This window comes from Chaetodon auriga, chromosome 20 (assembly GCF_051107435.1).
Source record: "Chaetodon auriga isolate fChaAug3 chromosome 20, fChaAug3.hap1, whole genome shotgun sequence".
Taxonomy (NCBI): domain Eukaryota; kingdom Metazoa; phylum Chordata; class Actinopteri; order Chaetodontiformes; family Chaetodontidae; genus Chaetodon; species Chaetodon auriga.
The window spans coordinates 15,303,629-15,327,936 of NC_135093.1; the positions used below are offsets into that span (position 1 = coordinate 15,303,629).

Sequence of the window (24,308 nt, forward strand, 5' to 3'; positions counted from 1 at the left end):
ATTGAACTTGAAAAAAAAAAAAAAACAAGGTAACAGACACACATTATTATTATTCAAAGAAGAGTATTTGATGTAAATCTTAAAACATGCCTGGAGGGAATCTTTAAGTTACCCCGCTCTCACACTCTGCCACAGGGTTTAGCCACAGCCCTCAGTCACTGCAGCGTCTATTTCACTCTGTCCAGGACATTCATGTATTAAACATTAGCACACTGAGCATGCTAAAGTGTACTTGCATCCAGACTATTGAATAGTGTGCTTGAAATGTGCTTAACTGGAACAACTAATTTTGTGCTTGTTACACTTTGTACAGAAGTCCAACTTCAGTTGCATCAAGCATACTTGACTGAAAAGTCCACATCTGATTCTGCTGCAATGATTTGGGCTTTTTTTTTTTTTTTTTTTTAAACTCTCCATTGGAAGTCCGACAGCACTTCAGGAGTGTGACGCTGGATCAGTGGAGCACTCCTGTACCTGACTGTAACCACAGCATTGAGACAGACGATTCCCATAAAGTCTTTATTTGTGGTGGCAACATCATGCAAAAAGCTCCGGTAAGAAATTAAAAGGAAACTTGGAATGATCTGCGTGACAGAGGCAAACAGAAATGTCTTGAGAAGTATTCAGCGTGAACAGTGTTCGTAGGGCTGTGCTCGTCTCTGACGGGGAGATTTAACCCTGCTGATAAAATGATGCACAACAGGTGGACAATTCTACAGACCGTTCACTGGAAACCAGGAAGAACATTAAAAGATAAATACAATGGCACCTAAAAGAAAAACGAAAGACTTCCATTTCTGTCGTGATGGCTCACATACAGAATTCACTCATCTGAAACATTTAAAAGAGCCCACTGACACGAGTGGGTGGGCGGCAATGTGTACTTACAGGTGATATACTGTCCTCATTGGGTCATGAATGGAGCACTCAAATGAAGAAAGCCATTTACAGCGATGAGAGCTCATTGGCATCATTTCAACCTTTTATGTGTCATTTCCTGCTGAGCATTCAGCTCAATATGGAGCAATAACATGACACAGAGGCAACTACACTCAATTTATATTCTACCGAGGGCTTGGCAACTAAAACAGATTGTCCTTATACATGGGAATGCATCGTGGTCAAAAATAGGAGAGAAAAACATGAACAAATTGACCACCAAAGATCTGAGGAATCGACAAATTCCTCCCCAATTGATTCAGGAAAAACAATGCACATTTATTTCGATTGCAAATACTATTACAAACGCTTCAGTCAATAATATCCCACCACAAGAAGTCCACTTCAATATCATACAATGCCAAATCAGAGGCAATTTTACATCTCTTATTCACCAATGTGTCAAATCTTACACATTTTTCTGTAGAAAACTTTTCTTGCTTTTTTTTTTTTCTTTTCTTCCTTTATACAGAGTGATAAAAAAAGTTAAGGCAAGATGCATCAAACAGAAATCCAAAGGCCATGGGCCAGCCTCTGCAGGGGGTTCTGATTCCACTGATTCGGGATCAGAAGAAAGCCAGCAGCTCCCGCTCGCTCTCTGTCTCAGGCATCTTACACCGGCGGGAAGGGAAGAGGAGGAAGCGGTTGTGGAGGGGGAGGTGGGGGGGTCGTCAGAGGTGTCCACTTCCGCTCCTCCTCCCCTCTGACCCTCCTCTATGAGTCTGCCAAATCACTCCTCTTTGGCACTTAAGCTGGCAGACTCAGCTTCTTTCCTTTCAGTACTGAAACAAGACAGTTTTTATGTTTAACACAGACCAAAAAAACACATGTATTGTTTCACACTTATATGTGTGAGATCACAAAAAACAAATATTTTCTTAATGCATGCAGGTAGTTATGCTTTTATGTGATGGTTCCAAAACCAGTTAAGTCCCTTTACAGCAAGAAAATGCCACGAACTGTGACCAAGCTAACCAATGAACGATGTTTCCATCTCAGATCGTTTAATCTTTATTGTTTTTAGAGCCCTGAAGAGCTAAAACTCCACTATTTCATGAAGGAAAACTTTTAAAAAAGCGATAAAAGCATACACTTTCCTGTTTATCTAATTGAACATTTCATGGCACCTCAGTTTTATTAGTCGCCCCCTGCTGTGAACCGCCATGCCCTGATACTCAGATATTCACCTAGAAAACTTCTACTGCAGTGGGGGTGACTGGTGTTCCCAACATCGGGATTGTTTCTTTAGTCTAAAGCAGCACTTCCTGATGCCTAACCGACTAAGACAGCAACAGAAAAACACTCACCGTTTCAACCTGTTTTAGAAAATTCAACAAAAACGCAGCGGCACTCACCTTTTGTTACATACAAATAGAAGAAGTCACAGTAAAGGATGGTCTGCACCACCCCAGCAACGATGGCGATCATGTCAAAGAACCCCTCAAAGTAGAACCTCCATATCCAGTTGATGAGGTAAAGGGCTCTGTAGAGTCCCAGGAAGAACAGGTAGTGGGTGGTGATGGTCTCGGCCTCACCGGTCTTGCTGATCATGAACAGCTGAGGCAGGATGGCCACTGACTCCAAGTAGATCGAGAATGTCCACAGAATCTGGGCCAAAGACAGACATAGAAGAAGACTAAGGAGGAGGAAAAGAGCACTGATATGCATTGAATGAATTCAGATATGTTTGCCTACTTGTCCTAGAAACGTTTTTATCACATCCGACTGAAAGATAAGGCTGTGTGCAAGAATCCTGTGAGGGCGCTTGTGACGTAGTTTCCCTGTAAAGCTTCAGCCCCCCGGTTACCCAAAACACTGAGAGACAAAGAGTGTGGCCTTTGTATTGTAAAATATTAGCCTGGCGCGTAATGCAGCAAAGCAGAAGAGCTGATTGCCAGTCGCAGCCCCAGTCATTCACGAAGGGCTTCTTCTTTGTGGGAACCTCGTATAAACCTCGTTTTCGGCCCAGCGCATAAAGCTGCACTGGACGCTCCAATTCATCAGACGCTAAAGTTCAGGGGTGCGTGATATGCGAGTACGGGTGCAGCATCGACATCGCAACGTCAAGTAAGGCAAACACATCATGCTACAGCTGTTTTGCTCATTAATATGCAAGTGTTTCATGTCATCGCACAAACCGGTGCTTATGCAAAGCTTTGCTGGTAAATATTTACACCCACTAACTGCCGATGTGTGACTGATGCAGAGCTGACGAAACAACAGCAGCTTGCTAATATTTGATGTGTTTATAGAGTGAAACCGTGCAATGTAAAATGGTGATCAGATTTGACCTGACACTTGATCACTACTAGCTCTGAAACACATACTGTATAAGTAAAACTGTTTAGAAAGTACTGTCAAGTAAGTTATCACTGTTTTTTACCCCTAAAACTGTTGCAGCTTGTGATGCAACAGTGACTTCCTGTTTACACAGCAAATTGCTTTTGACTGAATGCCACTTCAGATGTTTCCGAGTAGCTAATCTATAGTAATGTCTTTACAAGCGAAGACATTTCATTAGTTTTAGTGGCGCAAGCACAGTTGGTAAAAAAAGAGATTCGAGAGAGAGAGAGAGGAACAAAGCATACACACAGGAGAGAGACGGAGTAATGTGTGCATACAAAAGAATTGAATTTGGTGAGGTATCAGAGTGTGTTTGCGCAGTATTTCTAACCTCCAGGGGAGAGAAGTCATGGTTAACCAGGAAAGCAAGTCCACCAACAGGGACGACCAGGAACTCCACTCTGAACGTGTCGTGATTCCCATCATAAGTCGCCTTGAACTTCAGGTAGATCAGGTACACAGTGGCGTACGCACATCCAATGTAGATGATCTGAAAGACACCGACAGCATGAAAGATGAACATTCACTGGTCCTGGTGTGTGTCGGTCCATCGCGATTATGCGGCGATGACACGAGTCTGTTACATCTCGCCGGGCAACGTCATCCGCTAGCAAACACGGGTGTGTCGACTTGGTGTACTAGTTAAACTCAAACACTGTGTGCTTTGTGAAAAGAAAAATGCTGCAGGATATGAGAATGAGGAGCTACGTGTTTCACCTTCATGGTGGTGTTGTAGAGAGAGATGAAGGAGGTGAGCAGGTCCAGGTAGCGAGTGGTGAACACTAAGGCAAACAGGACCTGACTCTTCCCAGAAATACCTGTGAGGAGACAGCAGAGGACATTCAAACATTTTTGCATCCCAGAAACAGATTTGTATGAGGATCAGGCAACTGGAAGAAGCTAACGGCTGACTGTGATCATCGCTGGTTGTTTTTTTTTTTTTTGGAAGATTTTTGTCATTTTGTTACTGTGAAATGGCCTGGCTCTGAAGAGGGAGTGAGAGCTGCTGCTCAGTGAGCTAACCCAGTAGAAAAAGAGGCCAGTGAAGGCAGCAGGGAAAACAGGAGAGCCAGAGTATTTTCACATCTAACTCAGTGAATTGAGGGTTTAGTTCAACCAAACCAGAGTTGAAAACTGAAAGAGAGAATGTAGTGTGTTTTATAATGACTTAACTAGTTCAGAAAATGTATGGTTCAACTTTTCTGCTAAATGAGATCAATAGGTATACAAATATTTCTTGACATTTTTGGAGTTTACTTTGTTTGTTTATGCGACCAACGTAAATAAATCTGGTGGACTCACTGCTTGCACACGTGTCCCCGAGCTACGGCCATACGCTACACATTTCAACAAACTGGGCAACATTGGCAAGTGCTGGTTGTTAAACCAGCAGCTGGAAAACCTGGTTTGTATCGAACGTGCCCCTGAAGCAGACGGCTGACAGAATGAACTCTTACCTAAAGGGAAGTCTATTCATCCGAACAGTTTCAATGTGACCTGCACCACCAGATGTTACAGTGGCTGCTACCTCAAATAACACATTTTAAAGCAAACAGCATTGTCTCTGCCCAAATACAATAACCCAGAATTACTCACAGTAAACCACAGACCTCACACATGGCTCCACAGCTCTCTACTACTTTTTAACAACTTATGCCCTCCCACTTCATCTCTGCAGGAGAAACAAAACTTTATTCATTCATTCACTCTCCAATGTCCAATTCTCTGCAGCCAGCCTGTGCACAGACAATGCATATGAAATACAACAGCCAAGAAAAGACTAATATATATTACACAGTTACACTGCAGCGCTCAAATAGGCAGTTTGCGGTGTAGGTTTGTGTATGTCTGTCTTCACCCTGATGTGTAGCAAGCCTCTCTGTTTACCTGGTATGTTTACAAGTGGCAGCAGAAAAAGCTTAAACAGGATTGACTTTCATGTAGAGCAGTCTGGTTTAATCTCAAGCAAACACCAGTAATGACACAAATCAGATGACGACCTGGTTTGCTGTGATACGGCCCTGACCTTTGACCGGTGGAAGAGCAGCAACACACAGCAAAGTTTAACCGCGATAATACAGCACGACACAATCAACTATTCCCTTTGAGTGAATGCAAAAGCATATCATTCAGTCACCGACTTTGCATCTCCAGCTGTCAACCTGTGAGCACTCAATGCTGCCACGTCAGAAAGGTCACACAGGGCTAACGCAACTAACGTAAGATATGAGAAGAACTGGGGCGCAACGCAAGACGTGAAGCTAGCACAGTTTCCACCAACAGTTGAAACGGCGAGGCCCAAAATGTCAAACTAACAAATTCTGTGGCCCTCTGGTCCCCGTGTCCCTAACGTTACCTGACGTTCTTACGGGGCCAGCTGCATTTGTCAGGGCTAGCTAGCAAGACAGCTGCTGTTAGCTTGACTTTACAGGTACTTCCTCTCGACAAGAGCCATTAACAAGTGTCACAACGCACCTCGTCATGCTCGTCATGTTCTTAACCATGACAGTGACAGTATGAAAATTGACTAGCCAGTGTTGGTGTTGCTAGCCAGCGAGCTAGCGTTAGCCGAGAACCGGCTAATAAGGAACCACTACAGAAGACGTTGCACAGTCGAGACCCACTTCGTCTGGTTACACTGTCCATTTACATGGCAGGACACATTCTGTGCAAGACAGGGGGTCATGCAAACTCTAAGTTAAGGTGTAAGACTACTCACCGGCACAAGACCTGGTTTTCCATATTTTTAGCAGCAGGATGATGATGGCTGCTAGGTGGGAGAGATCGCCGGTTAGCCTGAAAATGTTCATGTTTATGGCAGCGCAAGCAGAAGTACACCGATTTAAAACTCTGTAAAGAGCTCAGTTCGTCTCCGGTAACGATTAATTGATGACCTGACAGTGTTGAATGACACCGTGACACTAGAACAGACAGATTCTCGCTTCAGAAGATGGGAAAATGGCGAGCAAAGCGCGACGTGGCTTGGGGACGTGGCCAAGACAACAGTACCCAATGCAAGACGGGAAACGCTGGTGCGCTCAGCCAATCAGAACGCAAGGATGCTTAATTTGCATAAATTATGATATACGGATGCTGCCTCCAGGCTCTGTGGGAAACATAGTAAATTAGAGCTCCTTCTTTCAGCACCTAGGTGTCATGTACAAGGAAATGCACCCCAGCTATGTGGAGAAAATACTTATTGTCAAATGAAAGGAGTAATATTTCAATTTAAACTCAGGCAGAAACAGAGCTAAACACTAAACACAAAAGTGTAGAAATGCTGTATCAGGGAACAACTATTCTACTTCCAGCTGTGGCTGATTGTGCAACTGTAAATGTGCAATATACAAGTGTGAAAAAGCCATCTGCAGCAGGAAACACTTACGCAATACAAACCATTGTGTATTTTTTTTGCTATGGACTGTAATTCACACTGACAATTCTGCAGTACATAAGATCATCTCAACAACTTACACATCACATTCATTTATTGACACAGAAGAATGAGAACATACAAATGCCAAAAATAATCTAGATTTCTTTTATCCTGCAACCCAGATTATGCTCTTTCAATACAAATATGGCATTAATCGTGGCACATTTTTGTCTGTTGTGCTGTGACATCTCACAGGGCACAGCAGCAATGTAAAGCGAGGCCATGGAACGTTTGAAAGGAGAAATAACACAATCTTCCTCTTCCAAATAAAAAGTTGAATTCAAAAGGAGTAAAACACACTAGTTTAATCCAGTACACTCAGGGCTGTTCTGCTACAGCTGTACTTGGTCTGGTATGACCATTATCTTATGGAGGCTCATGTTAACAAACTTAAGATAGATATTGTTGCATAACTGACAGTTTAGCAGATTTATTGCCTTTTTCTAAGGGTCGTTCGTAGTGACAAACTCACTCAAACAACACCCAACTTTGCAGGCCCCCTCATCTCCATGGAGCCTTTAAGTCTATTTTGGGTCACTTCCCTCTCATAAGGCTCATTTCCAGCCACTGAAAAGGGCTGTTCTCACCTACAAACAGCAGATAGATGTTAGCAACTAGCTGGTGAACACAGTGCAGAATTTCAGCTGCTGAGGAGCCAAATATTTATCTCAGGAGGATGAGACTCCAAACGAATGCTAATATGGCTCCTACTACTGTATGCGTAAAGGCGCAATTGTTTGCCATAACAACTTTATTGCATGATAATGCATCAGTGCTGTGTTTTCAGCTTGCTAACACGTCCCCCTTGTGGCACTTGGGGGCCACAGTAGCCACCGTTTCACATAAGTTACAGGCTTGCTTCAAGAAGGCCTCATATTACTTTTGTCATACTGATTACAAGCTTAAAAAAATATATAAATCATTACATTTCTAAAAGCCTAGAAGTGATTAAGTCAAGTGTGTACACACACTGGTCCTTTGACTTAGACACAGAAAAAATTAAAGTACAAAGTTCAACAAAGATTCAACCATGATTATTCCCATTGATCTTACAGAATGATAAAACACTGCCCACACATAACAGACTTTATAGAACAAACACAACATAGTGATATGTCTCAGAAGATTTGATCTTCAATGGCATTTAATTACAGGCAAACTGCCATTCAGTTTTTTTTTTTTTTTTTGCTTTTAAAGTAGAGGTATCACTGTCACACAAGATGGCTGGTAAATGTTGGAACTACAGTACCTGAGCTTCATACCTGACTCAACATTTCTAGTCAGAAATACTGTGTTTTATGAATGAAGCTTGTGAGAATTGCACTAAAATCCACCCGGGAGGAAACGACGAGATAAAGTTAGGTTAGCAAAATACGGGCCTGTGACGGCGCCACAGTGCATTTGGTATTCAATGAGCAGGTCCTGAACGATCCTCTGAGGCCTTGAGAACAAACACTGCGTCATCAAGAACGTAGTAATCATTATACATGTCTCCTTCACAGAGATATGGCAACCGGGTGACAGCCTCCACCTCAAACCCCACCCTTCGGAAAACCTCATTTGTCAGTTCGGTTACTTGCTCCTCCCAAGTTTTTCCTTTCACTTTAAGGTGTTCTTTGGGGCGCTGCCATCTTCCTCCTAAGCAAAGAAATAGAAACATATTTGGATTATACAGAAAGTATACAGAATTCTGTATATGCACAGAATACTGATTCCCGACTGACCGACTTCCACGTAAGGCTGGAAGGGAAGCACTGCAGCCAGGATGAGTCTGCCTGTGTTGGGAACGAGCGATCGCCTGATGTCCTGCAGGAGGTGCAGAGGATCGTCACAGCGGTCCAGCAGGTTCAGGCAGCTGACCACATCATACTGGAAACCAGTCTGCTGCCACTCATCTATGCCCAGAACTCTGAGCGGGACAGAAAACGGGATTTTCAGACGGTAACAAGTTACTAGTAAGAGTGCAAGAATTAGAATTTTAGGCATCTTCACATTTTGTACGTTGCATCCCTCACGTGGTAAAATCAGCATAATATATGTCCATATCTGTTGCTGTACTGATGGAATTAGTGCTGTGGGATGCACTTCTCACTGAATTCATCGAAACAACAAATAAACAAGGAATTTTGACTTTAAATCTGGCCTGTGATTTATTGCTCACTTGTAATTCCTCCTCTGCAGATGCCACTTCATGGGTGGTGAAACCTCAGTTGCATAAACCTCTCTGAAATGGGCTCCCATCACTTCTGTGACACCTCCATCTCCAGCTCCCAGGTCCAGCAGTCTGTCAGCCCGCCACTCTGGACCGATCCGAAGCAGCTGCTGGAACTGCTCCGCAGAAAACACAAACATAGAGCCACGACCCAGAAACCTGAGACAGACAGCGCGTCAGAGGAAGATACACCGCAGGTGGAACAGAGACGAGATCCGTGTCTGCACTACTCACCCGTTGATGGACGTGCGGGAGACCAGAGGGCCGAGGATGGTCGATACAAAAGAGTGGTAGAGCTGGGTGAACAGCCAGCCTGATTTCTCCACACTCCGCTTGAGGAAAGCCTTGGTGTCTGAGTCCAGGTGGCTCTGGATGAACAAGGGCTGCACCGATTCTCCGAGCAGGTCAGGACAGCACTGGTACCACTAGAGCCACAGGAAAAAGATACGAGAACGATTCAAACTCAAGAGAAGAAGAACCCCTTACAGTGGGGGAAACTTTAAGACTTTGATTGGATCTACTTCCTCAACATTTTACAGCTTAATGGCTTCTAGGTAGTAAACCAGTTTCCCCTAGGATCAATATATAGTCGCCAAAACAAACTACATACATCACTAACAACGTCGTTTTAACATGTATAGAGAGAGAAACATTTGACACATTGTGTATCTTTTGCAGTTATTGTTGCCCCCTAGTGTCAGGCTAAGTTATGGCATCCACCTTTAAATAAGTTCTTCATACTCTCTTGGACTTCTCTGTGTGACTGAATGATTTTTGGAATACATCTTTGCATTATACTTTTTTCACATCAGTGTTTATCAGTGGTACAAAGTGTGCAGTGTGCAGATACTTTCCTACTGTATTTCAATTGATTGTTTGGTACACAGCACCTATCGCACTGAGTTTTGGGGATGTGGATGTGTACATGCACAGTGCACACGACTACTCTAGCCTTTCTTGCAGACTGCTAAGATGTAGCTATGATTAAATGTGAGCTAACTGCTAATTATAGTTGGCAGGAATCTGGAGCCGTGACACTCTTCTGGGTCTCAATGGGAGTTTAGTAAGACTGGAAAAACATTTCAGATATGATACACTGAGACACTAGGACATCTACCAGAAAGTCCAGAAACCATCATGTTCAAATCAGACGACAGTTTCTAAACTAAACTGTGAGACTATCAAAACGGCAGGTGAGTACACACGTCCTTGCAGGTAAATAAAATTAAGTATGGCAGGATGATAAGCCCATTTTGTTATCTGCCACACCTTTGACAGACTCATGCCAAATTCCATTTAAAAATGTGTCAACTCTACAATCTGCACCCTGCTAATAGGAAAAAGTGCACACGAGTCTAGTCTCCACGTGCACATTGGCCAAACAATTTGACCATGCAAGTTCATATACAATGCTGATGACTATTTAATCATCGACTGATCAATAATTCATACCTCTTGTGTCTCAATCGCGGCTGCTTCCCTCTCGCTCACCATGTCCATAAACAGTGAACGGACGAGCGGACTGCGGACATACTTCCCCGTCCACATCCTCCTGATAGAGAGCAGAAAGGCGATGTAGCCCAGCACCCACGCTACAAAAATCAATGTCCTCAGCTGTAGATGACACATAATGGACAACAAGCCTGAGAGGGAGAGCGGACAGGCAGCGGATGTAGTCTCGAAGAAGCGAACAGACTGGCCAGTGGATAGCACTGTGTGTTAATATTAGATGATGATAAAGACGGTAATGGCAGCCAACTGTAAACCAACACGACAGTGCATGTCTCCAGTTCCAAGACAACAAACAAACAAACCTGAGGGTGCGGTGGATTTAAGAAAGCCAGCTGTTATTTACTCGCCATCTTAGTCTTGTGAATCCATTGTCTGACTCTTTCTCACTAATATCCTCGGACTGTTTCACCCGTGTGGTGTCTACCCATTATGACAACAAAAGCTACATCCGCATTGGCTACACTTCCTGAGTCACCGCTAAATGTGTCCCCGGAACTGTGTCCGCGATTGGCCGCTGTTTGGCTTTAACTGCAACTTCGTCGTTTGTTGGCATTTCTGTTGCTGGGAAGAGAACAAAACTAGTGAAGCCGAAATATGCAGCACATTTCTGAGAAGACAGGTAGCAGCAATGTTTTGATGAAATACTTCATTTTTTATTATCGTGACATCATCGCCGTGGCCTCGTTCCATAACCTCTAAAATAACCCGCTGAGTTCACGTTGGGTGTGAAATGTTTGACTTTTATTTAAACCATTCAACAAAAAAGTGAACATTCGACAGATTTATTGTGTACTCTCTCTTTCCGGGACGTGTGCATTAGTCAATCCTCGCTGTTAGCTTTGTTAATGTGCTGCGCAGGCTGGTTGCTGGACAGTACTACGGTGTACTCGAACGTTACCCCGTTATTCGTTGTGCCCGTCACTTTAAACATGGCATGCAGAACTCCGTTTTGAATCTGTCAAATTAAAGCACGGTTACCCTTTTTTCATACGTACGTGGCCCGTGAAATAAAAGCAAAGAACTGTCTACAAGGGCTCTAGAATTCGGCATGTATATAATACGACGACTAAAACCTATTTCGAGAAAAGTTTAGATTTTGTGTCACGTCATTTCGATAATTTTCTTTCGCCAGAGCATGACGGTTATGGCTGCAGCCAGTAGTGTGTAGGCACGTTTGTATAATACTTTAAGTACTGTTCAAGATATATCTGTTAATTTAAACAGCCTAAATATTTTGTAATAAAAATGACCAAATTATACTCTACATGGAGGCTATCAGAACATCATAGTCTTGAATGGTATTTGGCATCTCATTATTTGCATGTCAGAACACCTTCCTCACCTCCTCTCTTTTAAATACCAGTGTATTCTCTTGCTTGCCCATTTATCAAAGATCATATTTCCTTAATCAGCAAGTGTTACCTGCATCGCTTCTCTTAAAACGACTCATGTCATTCATCTCTCATTACAGACCCCCCTCTACCCCTGTCCTGTCTGCGCCTCCTGGTCCCACCACTTCGCCTGGTCTCTGCAGTAATCTGGGCAACTGTCCAGCAGAAAGTGGTGGCCAATTATGGGCTGCTGGACGACTTTGTGACAGCAGTCACAGACATTGTCCCAGAGCTTCTTAATCGCAGGCAGAGGTGTCTGCTGAGCCTTGGCCTCCGGGCTCAGGTACTGTATGCTAGAGCTATTGATGGGCCTTTTGCAACCCACATGCTGTATTTCAGAGACAGGACAGTGTTGACGCTTCGTGTAAGGCTACAAAGTTACAAACTTTTCTTGGTTTTAGCTGACGCTGGAGTTGTGTCGCCCAGAGAAGACGATAGACCTTGGGACCATTCAACCACACCTTGATGTAGTCACTTCATTGTGGAACACGGAGGTACATTTAGTTTTATTTCATGCACTGTCTGGTTCCCATGAAGTGGCAACCAGACTTTACCAGGCGTTGCTCTTTACCACAGATTCGTGATTCAGGAGATGGATCGTCAGCATCAAACCTCCTCAGTCTGGTTAACACCCTTATTAAAGACCAGGAGGAGAGACAGCACTTCTTCCAGGTAGGTGTCTCTGGACTTAAAGCTTGTAGATATTTTTATCCTTTCTGTTGAAAACTGTTCAACAATATCCATTAAAACCACTCACTCAATTTCAGGATGTTTTCCCAGCGAGATTTGGAGACAAGTACTTTGAAGACATACGGATGCTTGTGGAGATATTCCTCTTGCAGCTTGACAAGTTACTCACTGTGCCAAATCTTAAACAGGTAACATCCATTCAGTGCATTACAGATGGAACTGGAGCAATGGTGGAAATATTCATTTTGGCAATTTGCAGTTTTCCATGTGTTAATTGGTGAGCTTTATTGGTGTTTGTAGATGTAGTCCTGAACTGAGTCAAGCTAGCTGTCTTCCCAGTGAGCTAAGTTATGCTAGCTATATCCTGATTCCATCTCTGCATATATATTCTTAAAGAAAACAAATAAGAGTTTTTCCCAAAATCTTTAAGAATTCCATTGATATAATCTTTGTCATGAGCAGGTTTCCTGTATGCTCAGCGATGTGCCTTCAGTTCTGTCCGAATGCATCAAGTGTTTCTGTCAGTCTCAGGAACTGAAATCTCTTCTGGAATATCAAAAAGGTCTCAGTCACCTAAGTGAAAACGGTAAGCATGCTGTCGAGTTTGGATGGATGTTACAAATTCACAGCACGCGGCTGTAATGGTTTCTGTGTGTATTTTAATTTTCAGATAATCCGGCAGTTGGTGCCAGCATTTGTTCAGCTCTCTGTCTACCACCTTTGGTAAGCGTCTCGACAGATCGGGAAGAAACACCACGAGAAGCAAATATGTTAACTGATTACATGGATGCATTCAACAAAGAACTGACAGTGGAGACTGCTACACTGGGAAAAGGTGCGGACTCTGTTAAAACGGAGAGTGACAAACAAAAAAGGAGAAAGACAAACATCAGAGGTTTGAAGAACCAGTCCTGCGCTAACAGTGAAGCAGGAGCGGGGGGCAAGATCTCACGCTCTGTTCAACATGTTGAGCCTTTGGTTGGGGATAAGATGAGTGTAGACTCTTGTGCTGTTGGGGTCCAAGTAGGTTATAATGTTGAAATTGTTGCTGAGGAGACTGCCACCACAGAGAATAAACCCTCTGTTGAAGACTTGATGATGAACATCAAAGATGATGAGCAAACTGAGGCATTAGTCAGAACCACAGACTCAAAAGAAGATAACAAGGGGGTCAGTCCGAGGACAGTAACTGGTGAACAAGTGCAAAACATCAATGGATCTAATGTAGTACAGTATGCACCTGTTGTGATCACATCCCAAAGACCAGTCAGACAATACCGAAGTCTGAAAATGAAAAACATTTCAATGATACCCAAAAATGAGCAGCCAAAGAAGGCTCCTCGAGTTCCACCGACCGGTAAGACTTGTCCCACGTGTGGTAAGACATACAGTCGTGCATCGGATATGAGAAGGCATCAGAGAACCCACACAGGAGAGCGGCCTTTCCAGTGCCTGCGCTGTGAGAAACGCTTTCAGTTCCAGTACGACCTGAAGAGACATGAGTTAAATGTGTGTCGAATCACTGTGGCACAGCCTCAGAGCTGGTCCTCTGAGGCAGCCGAAAACCCTCAAGACCCAAAGCAGGGGGAAGTAAATCAGAAAGAAGTGGAGACTCCTTCTGGAGACATAATACCTCTTCCCATGAAGCAAGACCTTCAACCGTTGGTCAGCAAAGTCCAGTTAGGAGAGCAGGGTCAGGGACGTCATCCAGCTAATCAGAGGGGCAAGAAATCGAAAGGTTTTAAGTTGAAAAAGACGGATACTTCACTGCATTGTGTGGAATGTAACAAGTCGTTCTCAGACGCAGCAAGACTTAAAACACATAATCTGAGACACAAGCCTCGTCCGTGCACCAAGTGCGGTCAGAGCTTCAAGGGTTTCATAGACCTCAACCAGCACTATGTGGAAGCGCATGACTTCAGGGGACCCTTTGCCTGCACTCTGTGTGAACGAGCTTACACGGACCTGAGAGGTCTGATCAGGCACGAGAGGTTCCACACGGGCGACCTCCCTTTCAAATGCCCCAAGTGTCCCAAAGCCTTCGGTTATGCATCCGCCTTAACGTTACATGACCGAACTCACACCAACGAGGCTCCATTCCTCTGCTGGGATTGCGGGAAAGGCTGCAAGTCCAACGCCGCCCTGAAGATCCACAGGCTGTGCTGTCACAGCAGCGCCAAGGAGAAGCGCTTCTGCTGCGAGCACTGCGGAAAAGCCTACGCGCTTAAAAGAAGCTTGGACCTCCACGTGGCAAAACTCCACACCGGCGTGCGCTACCCGTGCTCCCACTGCGGCAAGCTGTTCCGAAGTGCGAGCTCCTTGAAGAGGCACGACCTCACCCACACAGAGGAAAGGCCGTACTCGTGCAACGAGTGCGGCAAGAGTTTCACATCCGCATCAGAGCTGAAGATACACACTCGCTATCACACCGGGGAGAGGCCGTTCAAGTGTCAGGAATGCGGCAAGGGCTTCGTGCAGTCCTATTACCTGACAGCACACATGAGGATGCATACGGGAGAGAAGCCGTATAAATGCCCAACATGTGAGAAATATTTTAAATCCACAGGTATTTTGAAGAGACACCGAATGACTCATACAGGAGAGAAACCCCATAAGTGTTCCGTCTGTGAAATGGCCTTCAGTCGGCTTGAGCTTGTGAAAGCTCATCGAAGGAAATTTCATTAAATTTGTGCAATTTATTTATTTGAAACAAAAAATTCCTTTGTCTTTTACGTCATTTTCACAGGATCAATAAAATATGTTTTTTGGAAGTAAACTGTTTCTCCAATGCAGGTGTTTCAATACCAGTGTCGGCCAGTAACACATTACTTTACAACATTACTTTTTGCAGTAATGAATAATTTAAGGGAATGCAGTTTGAAGAGCAGTAATTACAGTAACTAATCCCAGTAACGTGACAGTTTGGGGGTTGGCTTGTTTGCTCACCCAGAGTTTGATGGAGGGCTCCCCAGCTAGTTGCTAATCGTGCCTGTCTGCTGTTGGCTGCTGAGCAGGTAGAGCACAGTGCACCTCTGATATTTAATCTCACAAAAAAGTGAGGAAATGTTTGATTTCTGATTCTCTGGTATTTAAACCGCCTATACAACTTTGAAAAATAAACATAACAGCAGTTATAGAATGAGATTCTTCTCTGGTATGAGACTGGGTCACCTGCTCAGAGTCGAGCATATCATACAGTATAGTCATTATAAGTCTTTCAGCTCTATTCCTCAGGGCCAGGTTTTGTATCCTCTTCAGTTCCACTGACCGGAAATGAGTCCTCACAGTCTCTGCTTGTCTGCTGGATAACGTATAAGAAGTGTTGCAGCAAGGCACCTTTCTGTCTCTCCACATCAGTTCTGTTTTGGGTTTTTGCCAAGCTGAGGAGGTGAAACAGAGGAGCTCTCAGGCACAGATCTGTGTCCTCTGGCTGAGGTGAGGAAGATGAATCCTCCACCTGTAGCTCATCAAGGTGGAATCAGGAGTGACTGGTTCAACAGGTGAGAGCTTCATGTTCTCACTGCATGAGCTATGACTGAGTATTCCTAAAATGTTGCTCTATTACCAGAACAATGATTACAACCCGCATTTGGCCCAAACACAATGCAGTCTCTGCCTTGGCACAACTACATTTGAGTTTCATTCATTGTACCAGTGGTGATATTACATCATAATTTATTTATGTATTAGTAAACTAAATCTTCAGAGTTGTGAAATAAATGTAGTCGAGTACAATGTTTGCCACTGAAAAGTAGAAGAGTAGAAGTACAAAGTAGCACAAATGGAAATACTGAAGTGAAGTACAAGAACATTTCATTAAGTATTGAAGCATTATTTTGGGCTTACAAGACAAAAATCATGCTTCTTCCTCACATATAATACAACTTAAAGTATTTAGGCATGCTGGCAGCCACGTGAGGATGTAATGGCATTACACACAAAAATATTGTTAAGATTAAAAATGAAAAAACTGAAAGAAAAAAAACGACATTGCTATTCTTAGGATAGCAAAGTTTGGCCTGAGGGTGGCGCCAAAGGTCAAGGTTTATCCTTTGTAGGAGCCACCTTACGTCAAGCTCAGGTCTGGACAGACTGCAGCCAGAGTTCAGGAGATTCTTTCGGTCTATTGAACCAATGAACAATCACTTATCTATAGAAACACCTGCTGCACACAAACAAAAGTTCAAAAGAACAAAAGCAGAACTTTTAAATAATGAGAGCTCATACAGAGCTACTGATTAGATGTCTGAGCCAAAAACATGAACGCATCCTGTCGTAATGATTCAAGTAATGGAAACAGAACTGAACAACATTTCATTTTACTTTTAAAGTTCGCAGCTGCGCCGTGTTTAATGCAGCTTTTCTCCAAAGTGCTTGTGATGCATCTGGTGCAGTGAAGTTAATATGGGAATATAGCAGAACTTTACACGGCCTGTTGCTTACGTCTTTTTTATGGATGTGCAGAATGTGACGTTTTATCGCCTTTTCTTCCTCAGGTGGTGTCTTTTAGCCATGAGAACATTGGACCACTCTACCCAGAAGATTCTTTTGAGGGGTCTGGTTTCAGCTGTCCTGATTCTTCCTCAACTTCTGGCCTCACCTCCTCCATGAGGAGACGCAAGGAAGAGAGCGACAGGGAGGAGGCTGCTGCGAAGAGGCTGAAGTGATCTGATGATTTTTATTTCCTCATTTTGGCAGAGACAGTGGATTGACCCTTTTGAAGACTGAGGGCTGACCTTTATATCTGGCTGGACAAGCAAAGCCTCAGGAACCTTTTGTGTCTGGCAGGGCTGTCAACATCCCAGGTAGTAATTAGCTTTTGTGTCCTACCTCCACATTTTGGCACAGTGGCTGGATGGACCTTTCTTTCATCCTGAGGGCTGTGCTCTGCGTCTGGCAGGGCTGTTGACCCCTCGCGCATGTGGCAGGACAGGGAGCTTCAGCTTGGTCATATGGAGAGAGAGAAGAAGACGGCAAAGAACAACTATAAAACAAAGCACTTCTCTCATGCATGAAGCTCCTCAGAGGTTGTTCTACAGGAGCAGTTCATGCAACTAGGAGAACCTGGACCCTTAATGAGACCAGAGCTGCATGAACCCAAAGGTGACGGACAGCTCTGGGATCAGAGGAGCGAAGTAACATTTTATAGTTGACATAGAACAGCACTGATAACCTAACTGTACTGTATTATTTTTCATCATGATGTTGCTGATATGTACAGTAAAAAATGAGTATAAACGGCCTTAAAGATTGAGTGTATTTACATTATTATTATTTTTTTTAAAGCACTTATATTTATCTCAGTATTAATGAAGGTTTTATCAGTGTTTCTTGCTCTTCGGGGCTTTCTTTGAGTGACTCAAGGCCCCCAGAAGAGAAGAAGGATGAAGAAGATGAAAGAAAAGGGAGGAAGAATCCAAGAATGTGAAATAAGAGAACAGTCCTAATGAAGACTGAGGAGATGAACGACAGCCCCAGGATGAAAAAAGACACGAGAAACAGATCCAGGATGAGAGCAGAGATGAAAGGCAGCCCGACCAAGAAAAGGTAACTCCACGCAGTGAAATGATCCTATAGATATTTTAGTACAGATGGTAACACGGTTGTGTTGAGAAAACGCAGTGATTTATGTCAGAATGAATGAAAGTTTGATTTGGTTTTGTTCTTTTCGGGCTCTTTGGGTGAATCCAAGACCACAAGTATAAAAAAAAGAATAAGAAATAAGATGAGGAAGAGCCCCAGAATGCAAACAGAGACGAGGAAACAGGCCCCCGGAGGAGGAATGAGGTGAGGAAAGATGAATGGAAGAGCACACTGAGACATAATTGTATGCTAATTGCATTGTTTTTTCTTTATTTGTGGGAAATGTAACAAAGGAGACCCTCAAGTCTTAAAAATGACTCTATAGATACAACATGTTTCAATGATTTCACCCACAATCAACGACAGGAGCACTGGTGTTAATAATCAGAGCTGTAAGGCCACTTTAACCGTGTGTGTGTGTGTGTGTGTGTGTGTGTGTGTGTGTGTGTGTGTGTGTGTGTGTGTGTGTCACCTGGCAGTGTGTACACCTTGGTTATATTTACACATGCTCAGTATTATGCCTCTTATTCAGAATGCATGGGACATCTCATTTGCAACATTTTGCTGGTTGATCATTGTGTGTGACAAAAATAGCAGAGCATGCAAACAAATTGTTAGTGAGTAAACTAGTGTTTATTTATATGGGACAAATACACAAGATGATACATTCACTGAATATTCAGATGCTGGCTGGCAGAGTATTTATAGACTGTGCTAACATGCGGTGCCTGTTCCTCGATGGGCTTTGAAAAATACACCAATGAAATGAGGAAATACAGTTTAAAAATTATACAGAAATGATCATTGCTGTGCCATAAAAGCAAATAACATCCAAAGGAGAGACCTGGTGGCACTGTTAGCACCAAGTCCAACCCTCTGACCTGGAGGGCCAGCATGCTGTCTTCTGTAAGGCCCCTCAGCTGAGACACCTGCTGAGAGCTGAAACTCCCATGCATGCATGCTTGGTGTTTAGCATGCTGACTTGTTGTTTAACTCTTCACAGTCGACCTTGTGAATCAAATGTTTTCTGCTCATGTTCTGCTGTTTCAGTGTGTCTGAAGAGAATACTGAGCGGCAGAATGTGAGCGATAGAAGGCGTGGTTAAAAAAGTTCCTGCATGAATCCAAATATCGCCTTTCTTAGTCGAGGAGATCAGCATTCTGAAAAGGAAATCAGTTCTGCCTCAAAAACAACCTTGTTCACAATTGTCCTTCAAAACTGTCCCCTCCAAAAGTTTCATCTGTGAGGTAAAATAGAGTTTCAGCTCATTAATGATCCTAAACTAATCCATGTCTTGATTCTGGATATAATTTCTCTAATCCAGATGATAAATTTGGAAAAAACTTGGGGATGGCGTTGATTTCTTTCTTTTTTCGCAGAGTACAGTTTATTTTATATTTGCTCGCTTATACATTCGTGTAAAATACAAAAACCCAGCAAGAGAGAGATCGTCTTGAATTTGACAATGATTACTGTTAATACCAGTTTAACCAGCAGATGTCGCCACCACACAACTACACTTTGTCCGTAGTATTCCTCAGTATCTCCAGGGGGGCTTGATGGGGCTCCAGGGGGTCCCATGCGGGGAAACAAGCGCCTATTTAATTTTCCGTTCAACGTTGGCTATTGTTCCAATGTAGAAATAATCCGTTACAAGCTTCATTTGGATTGGGATCAGCCAGATAGGTAAACTCAATTCAGCAACAAAAACATTTGCACTTTCGTCTCAGTCAGGTGGGTAAATGAAACTAATAGAAAGTCCCAGTGTGTTGTCATTGGAGAGTCTCTCCCAGTAAAAAATTCAGGCTTGTTTGAGGCAGCATTCGCAACCTGAATTTACTGAATTCACCGAATTTATTATTATTTAAATTGCATACATTATAATCTATTAATAAATTTCTTTATTCAACTTGTGTTGTACTCTGCTGGTCCTAGTTATCCTGGAACAGATTCAACAGCCATAAAACTCTGTTAAGTTACTCGGGGTTAAGAAGGATAATAGATGCTATAATAGCAGAAGTTATGTAATTGCGCCTTCAGAATAAAAATATAAACAAGTGGCAGGCAGAGCCACAAACGATTACAACTCAGTAGTTTCAGAAAGTTTCGGCAAAATTTCCTGTATAAGCAAAACTTACTAACCCTCAGGGGCAAAGCATATTCCAAACAAGTGAAAAGACGGGAAATTTGACATCCAAAGTTTCTATATTTGTGGTAATGTATTCGGCAAGTGCTTTACTTTGAAAGTCACTATCGGAAGTTGGGTGCGTTCATGCTGCATACTTGACGCTGGCTCCTCTTTCTCGTGCTGTCCAGCGCTCTTCCCACAGTAACTCACCAGTGAATTTGACTGTTACCACCCACAGTTCACTGCCTACAACAGGTGAGAACACTCCTCTCTCTGTAAACTTAATTATTCGCGAAAATCTAACTGAAACGACCTCAACTTAGATAAATAACGCCGCGTTTAGATGGAGAGACGTATGTTTTTGGACTTTCCGTGACCGGGAGTCGTACACCTTTGACGGTTGGGACAGATAAGTTAGCAAACGGGGAGAGGCTAAAGGTATGGAGGATCAATACGGCGCGTGGCAGCGGACAGAAATGAATGGTTGAATCCAAAAAGACAGCCTGGCTGACCGGCTTTAAACACGGTGAGAGATACCGGCTGAATTTCGCTGGTAATTCTTTGCTTATTCCTAGTACTTCAGGGTAGACAATCCTGCGAAAGTCTAACATTTCTGTTATTATTTTATAAGCAGACAGTAGAACATGTATGCTAACTTTTAACGAAACGTTAGTGTTTTCTATGATATTCGGCACATACACAAACCATCATATGGAATCCAATTTCAATAAAATCTCAACTTTTAGCAACTATTTCATCTCTCGTTAGCTTCGCTCGGTATATATCGGTGGAGGACGAATAACAGGTGAACTTCAGGGGCCCTTTGAGATGTTACGAGAGATTTGTGGATTTGATGCGGGTCGAATTCACAGGTAGTGATTTCTGAAAGGTCTTTGAACTTGTTATATTTGATGTACAAGTTTGCTGAGAGGCAGAGTGGGATTAAATTGAGTTGAGAAAGGGGTTTGGTATGAAATTGTAAGCATATGATTGAGTGTAATAAGGAAAATTGTGCTCCAAAACATACTATTAAGACGTTTAACCAAATAAGACGATCTGAAATCGTATTATTTAGAAGCCAGAACAATGTCAGCAAATTGAGATGCGTTCACTTGCCGCAACATAAAATCGTTTTCACTTGATCATAAATCAGGGAATATTTTGACACAACACGAGACTGAATATGAGCGTTTCTCCATGTGTGGCACCTGTCATTCAGTATTGCATGAGAAAGTCTCCATAGCCACTGATCTCCATTTAACTACTGCTCTATCCAATGACATTAAGGCTAACAAGCCCATTTTGGACTCCTTGTTTACATTCTGGCTCATGTCAGTAAAGGGCTGTGCAGTTGTTTATTGCCTGGCAAGGTGCCTGGCTAGTTTTAGATCATGTGTCAGTGCAAAGACATGCATTGGCATCTGCTGCTGGGCTACACTGCTGCACGATCACCTAGTATTACGGAGGTATAACTGAACTATCTGCCTGACAGCCCAAAATCGGCTGGAAGACGAGATAGCCTGCTTATGTTTTTGACTTGCAAAGTGTATCCAGGGTACAGCATAGACTACGAATTCAGACTCAAAGACAAACGCCTGCTGCTGAAACAGAATATTTACTCGAGGGGGTTCGTCACGTCTGTTGAGATGTCAAGGAAAATAAAAATCCAGCTGACTTTTTAACACCTCAAAACTTCTGACTGCTGGTTAATTTCTCCATTGCTTGCATACTAACTACTCACTAAGAGATAATGTAGATGCTGCAAACAGAACACTATCTCCTCCAAAATTGCCTCTTCCGCTTCACTGGGAGTCCTGATTGTGGTTTTGTTTTGCACACAGAATGGACTCCTGTTCTAACTGGAGGCTCCGCTTCTCACGGAAACCGTCTTCTTGATGTTACCTCAGTAGTTGAGACCTGTTTTTACTCTTTTCTCCTGGTTGTTTTATTTCCCCGTCGTGTTGTTTCTTCACTCGCTGTCTCTCACAATTGAGATTTCAGGCAAATTGGTTTTGACACAGCGGTCAGCTCTGCCTGACTTTCCTTCTTGGAGGGGAAAAATACAGAAGTTTTTCCAAAGACGTAAGCTGGCAGAGCTCCAGACGTGTCTTTGACTGGAACGATGCTTCCTTAAAGTCGGGGGAATGTTATCAATGGTCGGAGACCTTATTCCTACACGGGAAGAGTAAGAGATTAGCTGCAGGCTCCTGAGGGACCGAACATCCTGGACCTGAGAAAACAAACTAAAGTTGGGTCAAGTTAAACTCCTATGCCTCACTCTGACAGCGTTCATCTATCACAAACAATTCCGTTGATTACTAATAAGACATAACACTTTGTGTTGAATGGGTCAGTTGGCACACGTAGCGCTGCAGCAATTAGTTGATTGACATAAAATAAACAAATTAGTTTTCTGTTAATTGCTAATGCCCCTATGTTGTATTACTTATGGTATCTCGTTATCAATCACTCCCCTTCACTCTGAGATATTAGGTCAATTTCAATCCAATCAAAGACTACCATACATAATAGGGATGCCATTATTATTATTAGTGTTATTATTGCTGTTAATATCCATGCTTGCCTGGTGCGAACAACATCTTGAAAAGTGATTCAGCCCACAAATTTGGCAAGGACGGGAGCAATAAATCAAACGCACCCTTTCCAGGCACTGTGCACATCATCACTTCTTTTGTCTCTACTTGTCACTACTGTGTGCAAGTAAGACTGCCTGCCAAAAACCCCACAGTACACAACATTAGACACTCAGCCGCTGTAAAAGTTGGTGTTAGCTCGCATCATGATTATGTAACTCACTGACTGAAAACATTATACATTTTTTGTTCTTTAAAAAACAAAACAAAACAGAGAAACAATAAAAAATGTTACAATTACTAATATAGTATATGATGAATATAAATATTTATGATATTATGTGTATTATAATGTTGTTTTTATTTGGTGATATGGGAAAAGACGCTCTGCCTTTTTGGCTGCTCCACGCACCGTTACCATAACAACATGTGTAGACGTGCATCAAAATCCAGGCAGCTGCTGGCTTGACCAGATTTATGCAAACAACGCCTCGCTTGACATTTTGATCAATAACAAAGGAGTGCTGAGGTTTGATACCCGTCCTACACAGTCATATATGGTGGTGAGTCATAGTAATGGTAGTGTGACAAAACTAACTACACTAAAAGCTATAATATGTAACTTTTCCACATTAAAATGTCAAAAAATGTACTTGCATTATCCCAAATCATATCTCAAAGAGTGAGTAAGGAAGTCTGCGAATGTGCCCAAAAATTTTGATACATTACCTTGTCCGTGAGCATTTCTGCCTGAGTCATGTTGCATAGATCTTCATCTGCAGTGGTGGTTGTTTAACAGTGAAGACAGCAACTCCCATGATCCCATGCTACCTCAGGACGACATAAAACCACATCTTTTGTTTTCATTGTTTTGACTGAGACACCCTTAGTGACATAAATTGCATACTGTGCATTTAAAGTGATTTCTCTCTGTCTCTTTCTTTCCAGCATTCCCTTTGCAGCGTAATGGCAGGTTGAGTTGCTGCTGCCTCCAGTGTGACAGAAAGAGACTATGAGCGTGCACTCAGCTCTGCAGGCAACTAAACCTCCACTAGTCCTGCTGTAATTCCAGATCTAAGATCACCGTCGAACATAATGGACCTAAACTTCAGCAGCGAGAGGAAAAAGACCCCCTGGACCAGTTTACCCGATTCTCCTGTGCTCTAGATGCTGCTAAACCCTCTATTCACAGTGTCATTCCATGGCTGGGATTCAGCAGCTACCTGTGAACTCGCTGACAAATGTTTGCTGAAACTGTTTGCCTGAAGGAGCATTGAAAAGACAACAAAAGAAACCTTGGCTGTCGACTGTGAGCAGTTTGTGTGTCTGTGGTTCGGTCTGTAATCATGGGGAAAGAACAGGATCTGCTGGTGGCAGTGAAGAGTGGAGATCTTCTGCAGGCGCATAAACTTCTCTCCAAAGTCAAGTGCAACAAAACCAGTGAGTATGGAGCTAAGTAGAGGCAAGGGGATACATGGCT

General features: G+C 43.0%; 4 protein-coding genes across 7 annotated transcripts in view; 2 read left to right on the top strand and 2 right to left on the bottom strand.

Annotated features, from left to right (window-relative positions):
• Positions 1–505: 505 nt before the first annotated feature.
• LOC143339502 (ER lumen protein-retaining receptor 2) lies at positions 506–6,274 on the bottom strand. The gene is made up of 5 exons (XM_076760762.1): positions 6,002–6,274; positions 4,000–4,100; positions 3,614–3,772; positions 2,295–2,547; positions 506–1,721 (listed from the first exon to the last, which is right to left on the bottom strand). The coding sequence occupies exons 1-5, from the start codon at positions 6,090–6,092 to the stop codon at positions 1,687–1,689; spliced, it is 639 nt and encodes a 212-aa protein (XP_076616877.1). The 5' UTR covers positions 6,093–6,274; the 3' UTR covers positions 506–1,686.
• Positions 6,275–6,752: 478 nt separating this feature from the next.
• mettl9 (methyltransferase 9, His-X-His N1-histidine) lies at positions 6,753–10,901 on the bottom strand. Of its 2 annotated transcripts, XM_076760520.1 has the most exons (6): positions 10,745–10,897; positions 10,383–10,544; positions 9,165–9,355; positions 8,880–9,089; positions 8,443–8,627; positions 6,753–8,356 (listed from the first exon to the last, which is right to left on the bottom strand). In XM_076760520.1, the coding sequence occupies exons 2-6, from the start codon at positions 10,476–10,478 to the stop codon at positions 8,127–8,129; spliced, it is 912 nt and encodes a 303-aa protein (XP_076616635.1). In that variant the 5' UTR covers positions 10,479–10,544; positions 10,745–10,897; the 3' UTR covers positions 6,753–8,126. The 2 variants fall into 2 exon arrangements, with proteins under 2 accessions (XP_076616635.1, XP_076616634.1); XM_076760519.1 differs by having other exon boundaries at positions 10,383–10,901.
• Positions 10,902–10,918: 17 nt separating this feature from the next.
• LOC143339342 (uncharacterized) lies at positions 10,919–15,289 on the top strand. Its single transcript, XM_076760518.1, has 7 exons — positions 10,919–11,061; positions 11,914–12,116; positions 12,235–12,327; positions 12,410–12,505; positions 12,601–12,711; positions 12,986–13,109; positions 13,194–15,289. Exons 1-7 carry the CDS (start codon positions 11,037–11,039, stop codon positions 15,206–15,208), a joined length of 2,667 nt encoding a protein of 888 aa, XP_076616633.1. The 5' UTR covers positions 10,919–11,036; the 3' UTR covers positions 15,209–15,289.
• Positions 15,290–20,404: 5,115 nt separating this feature from the next.
• The window catches only part of LOC143339119 (caskin-2), a 48,774-nt gene continuing 44,870 nt past the window's right edge, over positions 20,405–24,308 (top strand). For 2 of the 3 annotated variants that reach the window (XM_076760145.1, XM_076760147.1), the window contains exons 1-2: positions 20,405–20,489; positions 23,777–24,268. In XM_076760145.1, the coding sequence (XP_076616260.1) occupies positions 24,175–24,268 (94 nt within the window). In that variant the 5' untranslated portion in view covers positions 20,405–20,489; positions 23,777–24,174. The other variant, XM_076760146.1, reaches the window with a different exon arrangement.

What these genes read in the sequence shown, in the direction of transcription:
- LOC143339342 (XM_076760518.1), top strand. Translation starts at nt 11,037, where the DNA reads ATGCAGCACATTTCTGAGAAGACAG. An exon ending in GCACATTTCTGAGAAGACAG is followed by an intron (nt 11,062 to 11,913) that starts GTAGCAGCAATG and finishes CTCTCATTACAG; the next exon opens with ACCCCCCTCTACCCCTGTCC. An exon ending in GCCTTGGCCTCCGGGCTCAG is followed by an intron (nt 12,117 to 12,234) that starts GTACTGTATGCT and finishes TCTTGGTTTTAG; the next exon opens with CTGACGCTGGAGTTGTGTCG.
- LOC143339502 (XM_076760762.1), bottom strand. Translation starts at nt 6,092, where the DNA reads ATGAACATTTTCAGGCTAACCGGCGATCTCTCCCACCTAGCAGCCATC. An exon ending in TCTACAACACCACCATGAAG is followed by an intron (nt 3,773 to 3,999) that starts GTGAAACACGTA and finishes GGTGTCTTTCAG; the next exon opens with ATCATCTACATTGGATGTGC. An exon ending in CTATTTGTATGTAACAAAAG is followed by an intron (nt 1,722 to 2,294) that starts GTGAGTGCCGCT and finishes GTCTTGTTTCAG; the next exon opens with TACTGAAAGGAAAGAAGCTG.
- mettl9 (XM_076760519.1), bottom strand. Translation starts at nt 10,559, where the DNA reads ATGTGTCATCTACAGCTGAGGACATTGATTTTTGTAGCGTGGGTGCTG. An exon ending in CTGCAGAGGAGGAATTACAA is followed by an intron (nt 8,628 to 8,879) that starts GTGAGCAATAAA and finishes TGTCCCGCTCAG; the next exon opens with AGTTCTGGGCATAGATGAGT. An exon ending in CCAGCCTTACGTGGAAGTCG is followed by an intron (nt 8,357 to 8,442) that starts GTCAGTCGGGAA and finishes TTCTTTGCTTAG; the next exon opens with GAGGAAGATGGCAGCGCCCC.